Here is a 14,980-nt window from a genome sequence, read left to right as displayed (position 1 = left end):
AAAAATATATGTCAAAAATACAACATTTGGCACTACTTGAATAAAGGGACAATGCAAGATGGAAGCTGCATACAGATCAATCCTCATAAATATGTGGTCACATAACTATACATTAAGGGATAGATTACAAGTGAAGCACTAATTTATTGCCCGCCTGCCCACAAATGGACAAATTTAACTGGTTATTGCTACCGCAAGCTCGGTTATAAAATGATCCAGAGATCAGATCTCTAGTTAATTTTATAAATGTCTACTAAATGCCCACAAAATACTGTGTAGTGTATTTTTTATTAAAAAATAAATATAGTAGCATCTTTATTTTGAAATAAAATAACTGCAAAAAGCAGTTATATAGGGCTAAAGTCAGCTGGTGTGGGGTGTTTAAGGGGACTGTGTGTTCCCTTTAAAGATCTATGTATATGCTTATATACATATATGTATGTGTTAATATGTGTACAGTATATATCAGCATATACATACAGTATATATTTAAAAATTACTGCCCATCACTGCGCAATTTACGCAGTTTGCTGCACTAGGTTCTCATGCCGTGTCTCATGAGAACATGCTGGCATGAGAACAAGGCTCCCATTGGAGCCTATGGAAGCGCATTCTCGTGAGGGCAATGCTTCCTAGCAATGTGAATGGGAGGTCATGTTTGCATTGCATTTAACTTTTAATAACAGCGCACGTTAGCGTGTGCTGGTATTACTCAGTGGAGCGCATATATTGCTTTCTCAAAAGCGATATTTAGCGCTCCACTTGTAATCTAGCCCATAGTAAGTTCAGTGGGGTCAAGGGACTTACATGACAGGTCCATAATAAAAGTACATCATATGTAGCTATGATAAACTGCAGAAATTATGCATATTCTCAGGTCATCTGTGTAAATGTACCCAGGAAAAGTTATAACCTTATTTGTTATAAAGTATAGGAGCCCCTGGGAGTGCGAAGTAACGGGAAGGGGCCTTGACCGTTGGAGGAATAGGCCTGGTTTGTTTTGATTGGTTAATAAGGGGTAATGGGCGGGGGTACGCTACTGCGTACTTAAGAAAAGAGCGGGAGAATCTGTCATCAGCTTGTTAAGAAAATTTGTGTGAAAAAGTGCTCGTCGTTTGAGTTATTCGCTATGGCGCAGTTTGATGCTCTTTTAGAGCAGCTTAAGGTGGAAGCCGTTAAAAGGGGCCCTACCTGGCTCGAAGAGAAGTTACGTCCACTGTTGGTTCCGGATATCGGAGAGAGGGCGGATAAAGAGGCTGCTTCTCCTAGACCGGTAAGGCGTTCTAGGCCTCCGGTCCATCTGGATCCTGATTCTGAAGGTAGTAACGCTGGCCGTAGGAGATCCAGCCCCAGTCTGGGGGTAAAGTCGACCATGAAGAAGAGAACAGGTTCCGGTTCTGGGAGTCAGCATGTTGAAGCGGAGAACAGGCATCCTGCTATACCATCCAGCAGCAGTGTTTCTATACCAGAGCAAGTGAGAGTGTCTGAAAAGTAGGGTGATTCTTTGCCTAAGGGTAAGACGGCCAATTTAGTCCAGAAAGAGGCTAGTAAAGGAAGGAGGCAAGTTAATAAAGGTGACGGCTCGTTGAGGCCTTGCTTAGCGGGTGTTAGTAATGAGCAAGTAAGTAGTGTTAGGTAAGTAGGTGTATTAGAAAGACAGAGGGGCGAGGATAGTAGGGAGTCAGGGGTTCCAGGCTTGTCTGTTTTATCTCAGGTGGTTGAGGCGCAGGTACATAAAGTTTCAAAGACGGCCCAGGTTTTGAGGCCTAGTAGCAGTTTTGAGGAGCAGTCTTATCGAGTATTAGATGAGAGAGTTAAGGGGGTTGAAGTAAGTGAGAATCAGCCTGATGCGGAAGCTTGTACTGGCGATGAGGAATTAACCTTATATTTAGATTCTTCTGAGGAGGATTTTATACCTCCTTCTCCTCGTACGGTTGGTTCTCTTTGCCAGTTTAAGCCTGCAGTTAGGGCATCGAGAGATTTAATTTTAATGGGTGAGTTAAGAAATTTGAGGGGAGGGAATGTTGATGTGGTTGAAAATTTACCTGTTTCTAATGATGTTTATCTTTTAGAAGGGAATGAGATGGGGTCATGGCCTGTGAATGCTCCGGGTTTTCTGGTGGTGGGAAATGACGGCCTGAGTGGGGAAGCTTATGGCCTACAGGAATCCTGGACGGATAATATCAGGCTTGATATAGAGGACGGTGTTCCGATGGCGGGACGTCCTAATTCGAGGGGAGAAGAAGCAGGGGTGAGTACGGCCAACAATTTTAATTTTGGCCATCAGGGGAATTTGAGAAGGAGTCATAGCAATACATTTAATAGTTCGGTTAATTCTGTTCAACGTCCAAACAGGTCTGGGAACAGGAGAATACAATGTAGAGGTAGACAGCAAAAGAGGTATGGGGACTCAAGGGTGGAAGTGTCTGAAGTTACAGCTCCTAAGAAGGGTAGGGGGGTTTTGGATGATGGTGGGTTGGGTATGTCTACGGCTAGTAGGGGTATTGGTGTTTGGGCACCATCGGGGGGTTTGTCACATGTTTCTGTTTTACAGGCTGAAAGAAGTCAACAAGAGATGGCTATTACGGAACCTAGGACTTCTGGGTTCCAAAGTAGGGAGAAGGTCACGGCTGCATCTCAAGTGGGTCAGTCTACTGCGGCTCAGGATCTTGGAACAGGTAATGGGGGATCTGGTGCCATGGAATTGAATGATGGGGTTGAAAAAGTTGGGGTGAATGTTGATCCTTTATCAGTAACTGTTGTAGCGGGTTTAAGGGAGTTGTTAGCTAAGTTAGAAGGTGCTAAATTTCCAGGAGGAGTCGCCAATTCTTGGGTTCCTCCGGGATCTGCATTGCAAAATGTGTCAGTAGGGAGTTCTGTTGAGGGAACTAAAGGTGAAGGGTCAGCTATACAGGTTCAAGCAGTTGGATTGCCCCAGTCAAAAGTGGTTAATGTGGAGAATAAAGGGTTGGGGGGCCCTGAACTTAAAATTGCTGATACGGCTTTGGCTAGGTCTTGCTTGTGTTCTATTGGGCCTTTAGGTATGCACTTGAGGGTTGAGTTAAGGGAAAAGATTTGGAAGAGAGAATTTATTGAATTATTTTCTCTGTTACCTCTTGACCAGTCTTTTGAGATACCTGAGGATTCAAAGAAAGATGCGTCAAAGAAGGAGGAAGAGGAGAGGAAAAAACGGTACAGAAAGTTGCCTAAAACCTTTACTAATTGGTTTCAAGCTTTTGTTATTTATGCCAGCATATTTGCTGGTAAGTTTCCTGACCATGGAGCGGCCCTTTTTTGTTATTTAGATGAAGTCGCTGCTGCTCAGAGAACATATGGGGGTATGGCTTGGTGGGTTTATGATGAACAATTTAGGCAACGTTTGTCGGTTAAGCCTGAATTGAAGTGGGATGATCGGGATATGGGTCTTTGGCTCAAGATAATGACCCCGTTAAGGTCTTCGCAGCCTTTTCATGGGGGAGCCGGCGGGTCACTTCAGAGTGGGTCATCGGCAACAGTTAAAAAAGGTTTCTGCTTCGCTTTAAATGAAAAGATTTGCAAATGGGGATCTGCTTGTAAATTCAGACATGAGTGTTCAGGGTGCGGGGGCGCTCAGACATTCTCCAAGTATTTCAAAAAGAACAAATTGGGTGAAACCCAGGAGTTGTCTGAAAAAGGGAATAACTCCAGTGAGGTTAAGCGGGATGGAGCTGTGGCTCGCCCTTTACGCTAAACAAAAGGGTTTTAGGGAGAAAGCGTTGTTATTGTTTCATGGTTTCGAGTATGGTTTTAAAATTCCATCTTCTGGTGGATTTGTTCATTATAGAGGCAATCTGAAGTCAGCTAGGGAATGGCCAGATGTTGTTAAGAGTAAACTTGAGAAGGAGGTTTCGTTGGGTCGTATGGCAGGGCCTTTTAAAGTTCCCCCAATCCCCCATTTTTTCACCTTTGGGTGTGGTCCCTAAGAAAGATCCGGGTAAATTCCGTCTTATTCATCACTTGTCTTTTCCAAAGGGTGGGTCTGTGAATGATGGCATTCCGTAGGAATTATCGTCAGTGTCTTATGCATCTTTCGACCTGGCGGTTAAGATGGTCAGGGAAGCGGGTCAGTTTGCTTGGCTGGCTAAGGTTGATATAGAGGCAGCCTTTCACTTGCTTCCGGTTCATCCTTCTTCCCACTATCTCTTGGGTTGCTGTTTTGATGGAGTTTTTTATGTGGACCTTTGCCTTCCGATGGGGTGTTCCATTTCCTGTTCATTGTTTGAGTGTTTTAGTTCATTTTTGGAATGGGTAGTTAAGGTTAAGTCAGGATTTTCTTCTATTGTACATTACCTTGATGACTTTCTTTTTGTGGGTCCTCCTGAGTTGGATGTTTGTTTGAAGTTGAGGGATTGTTTTTATTTAATGGCATCTGAATTTGGGGTTCCCATTGCAATGGAAAAATCTGAGGGTCCAGTTACGGCCCTTAATTTTTTGGGGATCACAATTGATTCGGAGAAGATGTAATGTAGGTTGCCGATGGAAAAGATTGTGGATTTGTCTGAAATGATTCAGCGTTTTCTTGGTGTTCGTAAGGTGACTTTGCGTGAAATGCAATCACTGTTGGGGAAATTAAATTTTGCTTGCAGAATTATTCCCATTGGGAGAGTGTTTTCTAGGAGAATGTCATTGGCCACATCTGGTGTAAACAAGCCTCATCATTTTGTGAGGGTTAAAAAAGGACACAAAGATGATTTGAGGGTTTGGTTAGAGTTCCTTAAAAAATGTAATGGAGCTGTGATCTTCATGGAAGCTCGGATCTCCAATGTTGAGTTGGATTTCGTAACTGATGCAGCTGGTGGTGTTGGTTTTGGGGCTTATTTTCAGGGTCACTGGTGTGCGGACGTGTGGCCTCAGGATTGGGTGGGGCTCGGTTTAACTCGAAACTTAGTATTTCTTGAACTATTTCCGATATTGGTAGCTTTATTTGTTTGGGAGGATGATTTGGTTAATAAATCTATATTATTCCACACATATAATATGGGTGTTGTTTCTGCTATCAATTCGTTATCTGCGTCCTCATTGTCAGTTTTGCGTTTATTGAGAGTACTGGTTTTGAAATGTTTGAGAATGAATGTTTTTGTCAGGGCTAAACATATCCCGGGTAAGTGCAATTTGATAGCAGATGCTTTATCTCGTTCACAGTGGAGCCGTTTTCGGGAGCTTGCTCCTCAGGCAGATGCAGTCGGAGCGAATTTCCCGGATCAATTATGGAAGCTTGGGGAGGAGGATTGGCTGAGTTAATTAAGAATTCTTTGGCTCCAGGTACTTGGTCTTCTTATGTATCAGTCTGGAGAGAATGGGAAACGTGGTTAGGTCAGGCTGAACTTAAGGAAAGGTCTGATGATGTCACAGGTTGCTTATTGGAATGGATGTGGCATTGGGGAACTCTGGGTTTGTCAGCATCTAATATGGATAAAAGATTGGCTGCCTTAGCTTTTAGATTCCGTTTATTGGGTATGGGTGACATTAAAAAGGTTTTTTGGGTTCGTCAGGTCCTTAAGGGTTTGAAAAAGAAGGCGAAGAATATAGACAAGAGAAGGCCTATTACATTTACATTGCTGGAAAAGATTTGGGTAGTACTGGCTTATATTTGTTCATCAACATTTGAAATAACATTGTTTCGAATGGCCTTTGTTTTGGCCTTTTTCGGGGGCCTTCAGGATATCTGAATTAGTAAGCCCTAGCAGGAGGGTTTCTGGGGGTTTACAAAAAGAAGATGTAATATGGGATGAGAATAGGGTGGAAATTTTATTGAGGAGTAGTAAAACTGACATTTATAAAAAAGGCAAGAATATAGTTCTGTTCCCTAGTGGGACAGCGGTATGTCCTTGTCAGGTGATGATGCATTATGGCTCTATACGGCCTTCGTAAGATGTATCAATTTAGAGCCATTTTGAAGGGATCAATTGGGTTATTGGGTTTTAATCCATTAGAATTTGGGTCACATTCATTCCGTATAGGGGCCGCTACTGAGGCTTCTATTCAAGGTCTGAAGGAAGATATAGTTAAAAAGATTGGTAGATGGGGTTCAAATCGTTATAAATCTTACGTTAGGCCTGATTTGAGAGTTTAAAAAAAAATTAAAATAAATAAAAATTGGGAGAATGTTGTGGGAACGCCTGAGCTAATAGCATCCTGAATGTTTTTTCTTTTATTTCTTGTATTTTCAGGTGTGAGGATTGTATGGGTGATGGGGCATTCATTTATATATTGGGCCAATGCTGAGGCCAGTAAGAAAATGGGCGGCCTGCAGCTCGGGTGTCCAGTTGGTCAATGGGAAGTCAAATGGTTTGGGATTAGGGGCATGTGTTGGGAGCTTTTGTTTCCAGTATTTGTTGAGTACAGAAGGGTTTTCAATCACCCTGATGTTTTAGTGTTGCATTTGGGGGGAATGACTTGGGTATTATTCCTCAGAAGGAACTAGTCAGAATAAAAAGAGATTTGGGCAATATTAAAGATCTTTATCCTGAGATAAAAATAATTTGGTCACAGATTACTCCATGTCTAGTGTGGAGATCAGCATGGGATTATGATAAGCTTGAAAGGAGCCGTAAAAAAATTAATAAAATAATTAGTTCTTTTGTAAGAAGGTTGGGGGGGGGTGTTGTTTTTCACCCAAATTTTGAAGTTGAAGGGGCTGAGGAATTTTTTCTAAAAGATGGTGTTCACTTTAATCAATTCGGGCTGCAGCTATTCTTGTTTGATATAAAAGAAGCTTTGGAAAAAAATTTGGGTTTGGCGGGACTGGGCTGCTTGAGCAGACCAGTCGGTGGCGGGGGTGCTAGTTCCCAAACAAATATTTTAAGCAATATGGCCAAGTGATTTGGAGGATTTTAAGAAGTTGCCTCTCCATGGGGTGAGCGGGCAACTGGTTTATTATAGGGACAAGGGGTTCCCTATTAAAGTGGAGGTGTGCTTGGTACAGACTCAACGTGGATATAGTTAAGTCCAGTTTTTTGAATAACGGCCATCTTGTTTTTTGTGAGTTTGGGAACTAGCACCGCTGTGGGGAATTGGCAATATGTTTTAATGTTGAATGTTAATTAAGAACATCAGGTATGTTCTGTTTAAAATGTTTAAAGATGTTTTATTATATTTAATATTTTATTTATGTTATTAATAAAATGGCTGCGGCCAATTTTATACCATAGTTGTGTGTAACTCTTATTTATATAAGTAAGGTAGTTTTATAAATGTTATTATGTTGGGCCGGGGATTGACGACTTTAAAGGTCAAGGAGCCCCTGGGAGTGCGAAGTAACAGGAAGGGGCCTTGACCGTTGGAGGAATAGGCCTGGTTTGTTTTGATTGGTTAATAAGGGGTAATGGGCGGGGTTAGCATGCGCTACTGCGTACTCAAGAAAAGAGCAGGAGAATCTGTCATCAGCTTGTTAAGAAAATTTGTGTGAAAAAGTGCTCCCTCCCTCCCTCTCTTGAATTTGTTGTGTTCCTTCCTTGTTTTGTGTTTGTCGCAGCAAGGCGGGGGTGCTAGTTCCCAGACAAATATTTTAAGCAATATGGCCAAGTGATTTGGAGGATTTTAAGAAGTTGCCTCTCCATGGGGTGAGCGGGCAACTGGTTTATTATAGGGACAAGGGGTTCAATATTAAAGTGGAGGTGTACTTGGTACGGACTCAACGTGGATATAGTTGAGTCCAGTTTTTTGAATAACGGCCATCTTGTTTTTGTGGGTTTGGGAACTAGCACCGCTGTGGGGAGTTGGCAATATGTTTTAATGTTGAATGTTAATTAAGAACATCAGGTATGTTCTGTTTAAAATGTTTAAAGATTTTTTATTATATTTAATATTTAATTTATGTTATTAATAAAATGGCTGCGGCCAATTTTATACCAAAGTTGTGTGTAACTCTTATTTATATAAGTAAGGTAGTTTTATAAATGTTATTATGTTGGGCCGGGGATTGACGACTTTAAAGGTCAAGTGTCATGACATGACACAAAGTAGACTAGGGTGTGTTTCCCATATATATAACATTAAGATCATTTTTATTATAATTATATTTCTATAAAGAAAAAGTTTGTATTAACTGCTGGACCCAAGCTTTTATTGTAAGTACTTCTAATTTGGGATTTACAGCTTTGCACTGTTAACTAACAGCTGGAATATTTATATATTTGCATTTTAGGTTAAACGGTTAAATAGATGCCACCTGGGATTTGTTTAACACATAATAGAGGTATCTCAACTGTGTGACTTACACTTTAAAAACATAAGTTAAATGGACATATGCAAAAAATCTATGTATAAAGAAGTTAAACACATAGGTAATTATTTGTGTGGGAGCCAAAACCATTGCATAACTGGTGATTGGCAGCTATGTGCAATTGTCACTGCTGATTGGCTGACTGCAATGCTTTGTCGGGATTGTAGGGGTAGAAGCTGCATTGCTTTGTAGGGGTTAGACACATTGTAAGCTAGCGTTGAGAATGGAAAAATTGCATCCTCTTGCACATTAGTTATTTTGTCTCCTATTTCCACTAGATTATAAGCTCTCTACAAAGTAGGGCCCTGCATTCTGCCCAGGCTGCCTTCCCTGTCTTGTCTCTTTATTGTACCCCCTGTATATTGCTGAGGAATCTACTGGCACATTACAAATAAACAAAATAATGACAGTACTAATAATAATATAATATTTGATTTGAATGTCCCTTTAATAGATTGTGACTGTTTAATTTATACATGGGTTATTCCTTTTGCAATTAAAGATAAAATATATATCTGTGTAATATATACTGGTGTTGCTGTATGACAGAGTAGAATAAATGGAAATATCTGAAATGTTTCTGTAAACAGTAACTCATAGTTGCCAACATTTCAAAAAAAATTCCAGGGACACTTTGCAGCAGAGCAAGAAAGCGGGTTACTGGAGTATTGACGACCTACTGTTCAACTGCTCCGCCCACTCAGTTCTGCAATCAAAACACACCCATTTGATAGTAATAGTATAATTTAGACTTATCCATAGTTTATTATACAGATTACAGCACCAAGCTCTTACACCTACCCAGTCTCTGAAACACATTCTGGGCATATGGTTATTTTTACAACACAGCATCAAAATTAGAAAGACAAATAATATGTGAACCCATTCAATAATAATAACAATATTCCATTAGGAATTAATTATATTTAAATAATACACTATATCTATTTATCATCTATCTGTATATATGTATGTGTGTGTATGTGTGTATATATATATATGCAAACAACAAATATTGTGCAAAAGAGATTTTCGGGGACATTTCCAGGGACAAAAAAAATCCAGGGACATACAACAAAATCCAGGGACTGTCCCTGGAAATCAGGGACTGTTGGCAACTATGGTAACTAGGTCTATAACTAGTGTCTCAGGCATTTTGATTTTTTCCTCACAAAGGGAGACCTCAAAACCCTGGTCTGTCTTCAGGCCTCAAGGATAAAGGTTGAACAGTCCTGAACTAAAGCCGTTCTTCATAGTTTTAAACAAGCTGAGTGGAAAAGTGAAGGTGTCCTACTTTAGTGATGATGCACACTAAACAAAGAAATCATATTATTGTTAGAATATAAGCAGGGCCACCCTAGCATTTGTGGGGCCCTGGACAAGACTAATTTATAGCGTCCCTTAACCAAGAGCCCTTATTTCCCATCCCCTTTATGCTCTGTCCCCAGTATGGTCCACCCCGGTCCTGACATTCAGTGTTACCTATATAAAGAATGACACTGTATATTACACCTCCAGATACCATAAACACTTCTTCATAAACTAAATACAGGATGTACCCTGTACCTTCTCATAACCTCAACCCTGACATTGGGGTGCCCAGGTGGCTGTACCTCTCCCCCTTACCAAAGGCAGACGGGCCTGAATATAAAAGACTCATCCTACCAACCTTTCTTCATTATGAAAAATATACTTTATAGGAAAATTCTCATAGTGTCTTTAAAAAGGGATAGAAAAGTCACAATTACATTTGCATGATTCAGACTGAGCATGCCATTTAAAGACACTTTTAAATTAACGTCTGTTTTCAAAATCACCTTGTTCTCTTGGTATCCTTTGTTGAAAAAGAATATGTACATATCCTACACTACTGGGAACTAGCTGGTGATTGGTGACTATAGACATCTGTTTCACCAGATATTTTCAGCTATCTCCATGTAGTGCATTTCTGCACTGAAGCTGATTTGGGGCTAGATTATGAGTGGAGCAGTATTCTGTGCTCCTGCTCACAAGCTAACTCCGCTAGAAGTAAGCTTTTTGCACGCATGGGGCAGCGCACGTATTACAAGTTGAAAGTAAAAAAAAATTGCTTGTGTGCTCGATGCACACAAAAAAGCTGAAGTTAGAATATCACATGCATGTTTATGTATTCCCCCATAGAAGTCAATGGAGCAAAAAAAGTGATAAAAACCTGACACGCTACTCGCGTGCAAACATGATCCCATATTATCAAGTGCGCTAACCCGACATGAAAATATGAATATTTCACATTCCAATGTTCTTCACATAGAAGACAATGTTCTTTTTATTCATAAATACATATTTCTACATATATCTGATGGTATTTTGGTACAATATATATCTATATATTTATTATATATATGATTATACATATACATATATATATATATATATATATATATATATATATATATATATATATATATATATATATATATATATATATAGGAATATCTATTTATATACATAGAACATATTCTGCTATGTGCAGAACAATGGAAGGTGAAATATTTACAGTAAATACATAGTTAAAACATTTATTAAATATGAATATTACATAAATATGTTTTTACATGTTTTCCTCTACTTAAAGGGATAGTCTAGTCAAAATTACACTTTCATGATTCAGATAGATCATGCAATTTTAAGCAACTTTCTATTTTACTGCTATTATCAATTTTTCTTTGTTCGCTTTGTATCTTTATTTGGAAAAGCAAGAATGTAAGCATGGGAGCCTGCCCATTTTTGGTTCAGAACCTGGGTAGCACTTTTGATTGGTGTCTAAATGTAGCCATCCAATCAGCAAGCGCTACCCATGTGCTGAACCAAAAATGGTCCGGCCTCTAAGCTTACATTCAAATAAAGATTCCAAGAGAACAAAGAAAAATTGATAATAGGAGTAAATTCGAAAGTTGCTTTAAATTGCATGCTCTATCTGAATCATGAAAGTGTAATCTCGACTAGACTATTCCTTTAACTGCAAAGGGCTTCAATGCACTTATATACTGTATATATGTCTATATATGTGTACATTTGTATTTATGTGTTTATATGTGTATATATGTCTGTAAAAACATATATACACATATTAATAAATAAATACATATGTACATATATAAACAGTGTCATTTTGTGACACTTTTTATTCGAGCGTAACAGTTAACCAGAGCTCTGGGGTTAAATTAAATTGCCGTGAGTGAACACATTTACTTTCAACTTGTAATACGCGTGCTACTTCCGACGAACGCAAAACAGGCACGATAAACCAGATATCGCTTGTGCGTTACTCTTAGCACGCCACTCGTAAACTGGCCCTTCATGAGTTGAATTCATTTGTAGGGGTTAAACACAAGCAATGGTGCAATAATGAAATGCGCAAACATTACTGCGCATTTACATTTTGCTCTTTTAAATCCCTTTAATGGTACAGAAAAATAACCAGGTATCATTTACAAATATATTCATCTAGTGATGGATTTGTTAGAAGATTGTTTCAAAACTTCAGGGAGATCCTTCCGCTCAAGAGATCAGTACCAGATTACTGTAATTAGCCAGGGTGGAGAGGACAAACAAAATCCACTCACTTCAAAGCTAGAAGGGGGGAGACAAGTTAACTCTTCAGCTGCCAAAAAGCCATCTAGGATATATGGTTAGGAAACGAATAGCCACAGGGTGTCTGTTTAAGTGAAGCTGCAGACACAAGTCTTAGCTTGTAACTGTTTGATGTGATCCATTGATGTACAATAACTAATAACATAGCAGCTAGCACAAAGTGATGCTTTTTTTTTACAAGTTAGAAAATAACATTTTGTAAAACCACTTATTTTTCAAAAAAATTATTACTGATCTTTTTTTAAAAAAAAAAAAAGATTGTGCAAATTAGTTCCACAGACAAATAATATAGGAACTGTAGAAATTCATATTACAGGAGAGTTTTTTTTTAATTGTATTGAATTTAGAGAAATGTGCTTTACAGTATCCTTTATGCTAGTGACACTTTAGCTCTGACTTGGTCACCAAAAAATAGCTTTGGGTACATTGTATTTTCATCTGTCCACAGCTGATGGCTGCTCCTAATGATAATCAAATGGATGTTTTTATTATTTATTTTTTTATTTTAACCTGTTTGTTGCCAAAGGGAACATTGAATGCAGTTAACCCTAGAATGAGGCCAGTTATGTGTTAGCAGAAGCTGTTTTAGCTCATAGCTCCCACTTTTAAACTACCTGTCCTTTCAGCTCAAATTTAGGAATTAACACACATACGAACCTCCATAAACAAATATTTGGTTTGATTATATTATACCTGAAATGGCTCCAGGAAAACATAAGCTATATTCATTTTATACTGTGTATTCCCCTGAAATGTTCCAGGTAAATTTCACCCTGAAAAACATATTTTAGAATGCACACAACTACTTTTTTATTTAGTGATCCTTACACAAAAAAACAATAACTCTTAAACGAGATCCAATATTGTGTTTCACGATATTTTTTGTAAGATAAATACATAGACACAAAAAAATCTAATTAAATATCCTTAAAAGGGGCATATTATGCATTTTAATAAAAACAGCTTGAGGAGAAAAGGACATTTACAAAAATAATTATATATAATGAAGTTTTCACATCAGTTTGAAATAAGGTTATCAGTCTGTGACACAAAAATATAACAGTTTGACATAAAGGGCAACAACATGTGCAGAAACCCAGAAGTGCAGCGACAGAAAACTACCAGTATTTGACTTGGAGAGGCAACATTCTTATAAGAACATTCCTGTCTCCAGAGCAGCTGGCAAAAGAGGAATATTCATCAAGAGTGCATCCTTTAACTCACAGGGAAAGAAGCTTGCACAGGCTAATATAAACCATATCTCAGTATGAAAAGCACAAGGACAATGTTACACACTGCTATTATATATAATAGTGTGATACAGATTCAAAACATAAATATAAAAGCACACACACATATGTATAAATATATATATATATATATATATATATATATATATATATATATATATATATATATATATATAGTCATGTTACAGATAGATGTGCTATAGTTTCTATTCCTTCTTTCAAGCATTAAGCAGTTGTTTTTTGTTGGTTTTGTGCCCGTGTTTCACCTTGCATGTGTTTTCTAGTCGTCTTTTTATTGACTATACACTCAGATATGTGTATGCCTACCTCATATGTTTTCATTCTTGTAACGTAATCTCTCCATTTTCTATACAAACATGCCCTGTCATTATATAACCATGAATGTTATAACACAATGAATAAATCACTAGGCTAAGCCAAAGAATGCTCATCACTCACTCAAAAGCTGTAAAGAATTATTCACATAGTAACAATAAAAGAACGTTTGTAATGACTTACTGTCTATCCTGTGCCCTGCAGAAGCTGCACAAAATCCATAAAATCCACAGAAAATGCATGTTCACCATGTCCAGTCCTCAAACAAGACTTCAGCCAGTGCCCCTGGAGGGGTAACTCTGTCTTCCTCTCCAAACACAGCACAGGAGGGGGAGCGTGCCCTGGGGGTGGAAGGAGCAGTGTGTGCTCTGCTCTCTCTCTCCCCCCTTCCTCTGTTTGTATGGAGGGAGTTTAACCCTTGTTCTGACTTGTCCTTCTATACTACTAAGAACTTAAAGCATTCAATGTATAAACCAGTCCGTCCCTCCCACAGCTTTACTTTACCTGTACCATCCTCTATGCTCCGTTTCCACAGTTAGTATAATTCCCTCTCTCTTCACCTAACCTTTTCTGTACATTTCTACTCAGTTCTTTAGTCTTCCTCTTGCCAAATTTCCCTCTCCTCATTCCTTCACTTTCAACACTGGCCCCATGGTATTTCTCTTATTTCTCCCTGTGCCCTTACTCTATCTTATTTACAGATTCTATGTCTTTCTGTGTTTTCCTCTCTCTTACTCCTTTCCATCCTTTGCTTTTTCATGTATAAACAGCTCCAAGCCCTGAGTATTAGCCCTGTACAACAAGCAGACTTTTATAAATGTGTGAGCTCTTTAGCTTAGGCGGAATCTGGGGAGGTGGTGTCACCAGCCAAGCCCCATACCAGGGAGGGGTAGCTATGTTAGGAGGGATGAGAGGGAGGGGGCAAGACCATATAAATCACTTGTAACAGACCCTTTAGCCTAAGATATATGTCAGACTCCTTCTTCCCCTCCCCTTCTGCTTTCAATGAATGACCTTAGGCAGGGAAAGGGGGAAGATGTGGATATTTAAATAGCCCCCTGGAGAATTCAAGCCTTTCATCCACTTGTGTTTATCTTTCTCCCTGTTTTCTGCACACATCTTCTGGGTTACAGTCTGGGGAAGAGAACTATGTAGTCAAGGAGAATTATTTTTTTGAAGTATTTACTGATCATTACCAAGTTTGAAGCCTGAAATCCTGGAATAGTTGAGTTTTAGGTTGTAAACTGTCTATCTATCTAGATCTATCTAATCTATCTTTCTATTTATCTTTCTATCTATTATCAATCTCTATCTATTATATATTTATCTATTTATCTATATCTCTCTATCAATCTATTATCTATCTATCTATCTATTATCTATCTATCTATCATCTATCATTCTATGTATCTATTATCGACCATCTATCTATATCTATTTATCTATCTAACTATCTATCAATATCAATCTATTATCTATCATCTATATAATATCTATC

General features: G+C 38.6%; 1 protein-coding gene across 1 annotated transcript in view; it reads right to left on the bottom strand.

Moving 5' to 3' along the window:
• The window catches only part of CPAMD8 (C3 and PZP like alpha-2-macroglobulin domain containing 8), a 276,510-nt gene extending 262,171 nt beyond the window's left edge, over positions 1 to 14,339 (bottom strand). Inside the window, exon 1 of the mRNA XM_053702891.1 lies at positions 13,666 to 14,339. Within this exon, the coding sequence (XP_053558866.1) occupies positions 13,666 to 13,733 (68 nt within the window). The 5' untranslated portion in view covers positions 13,734 to 14,339. The remainder of the gene's footprint in view (positions 1 to 13,665) is intronic.
• Between the last annotated feature and the right edge of the window lie 641 nt (positions 14,340 to 14,980).

The sequence above is a fragment of the Bombina bombina genome, chromosome 2 (genome assembly GCF_027579735.1).
Source record: "Bombina bombina isolate aBomBom1 chromosome 2, aBomBom1.pri, whole genome shotgun sequence".
NCBI classification, from domain to species: domain Eukaryota; kingdom Metazoa; phylum Chordata; class Amphibia; order Anura; family Bombinatoridae; genus Bombina; species Bombina bombina.
The sequence above is the reverse complement of the archived record's forward strand: the minus strand, read 5'-3'. Positions and strand labels throughout refer to the sequence as shown.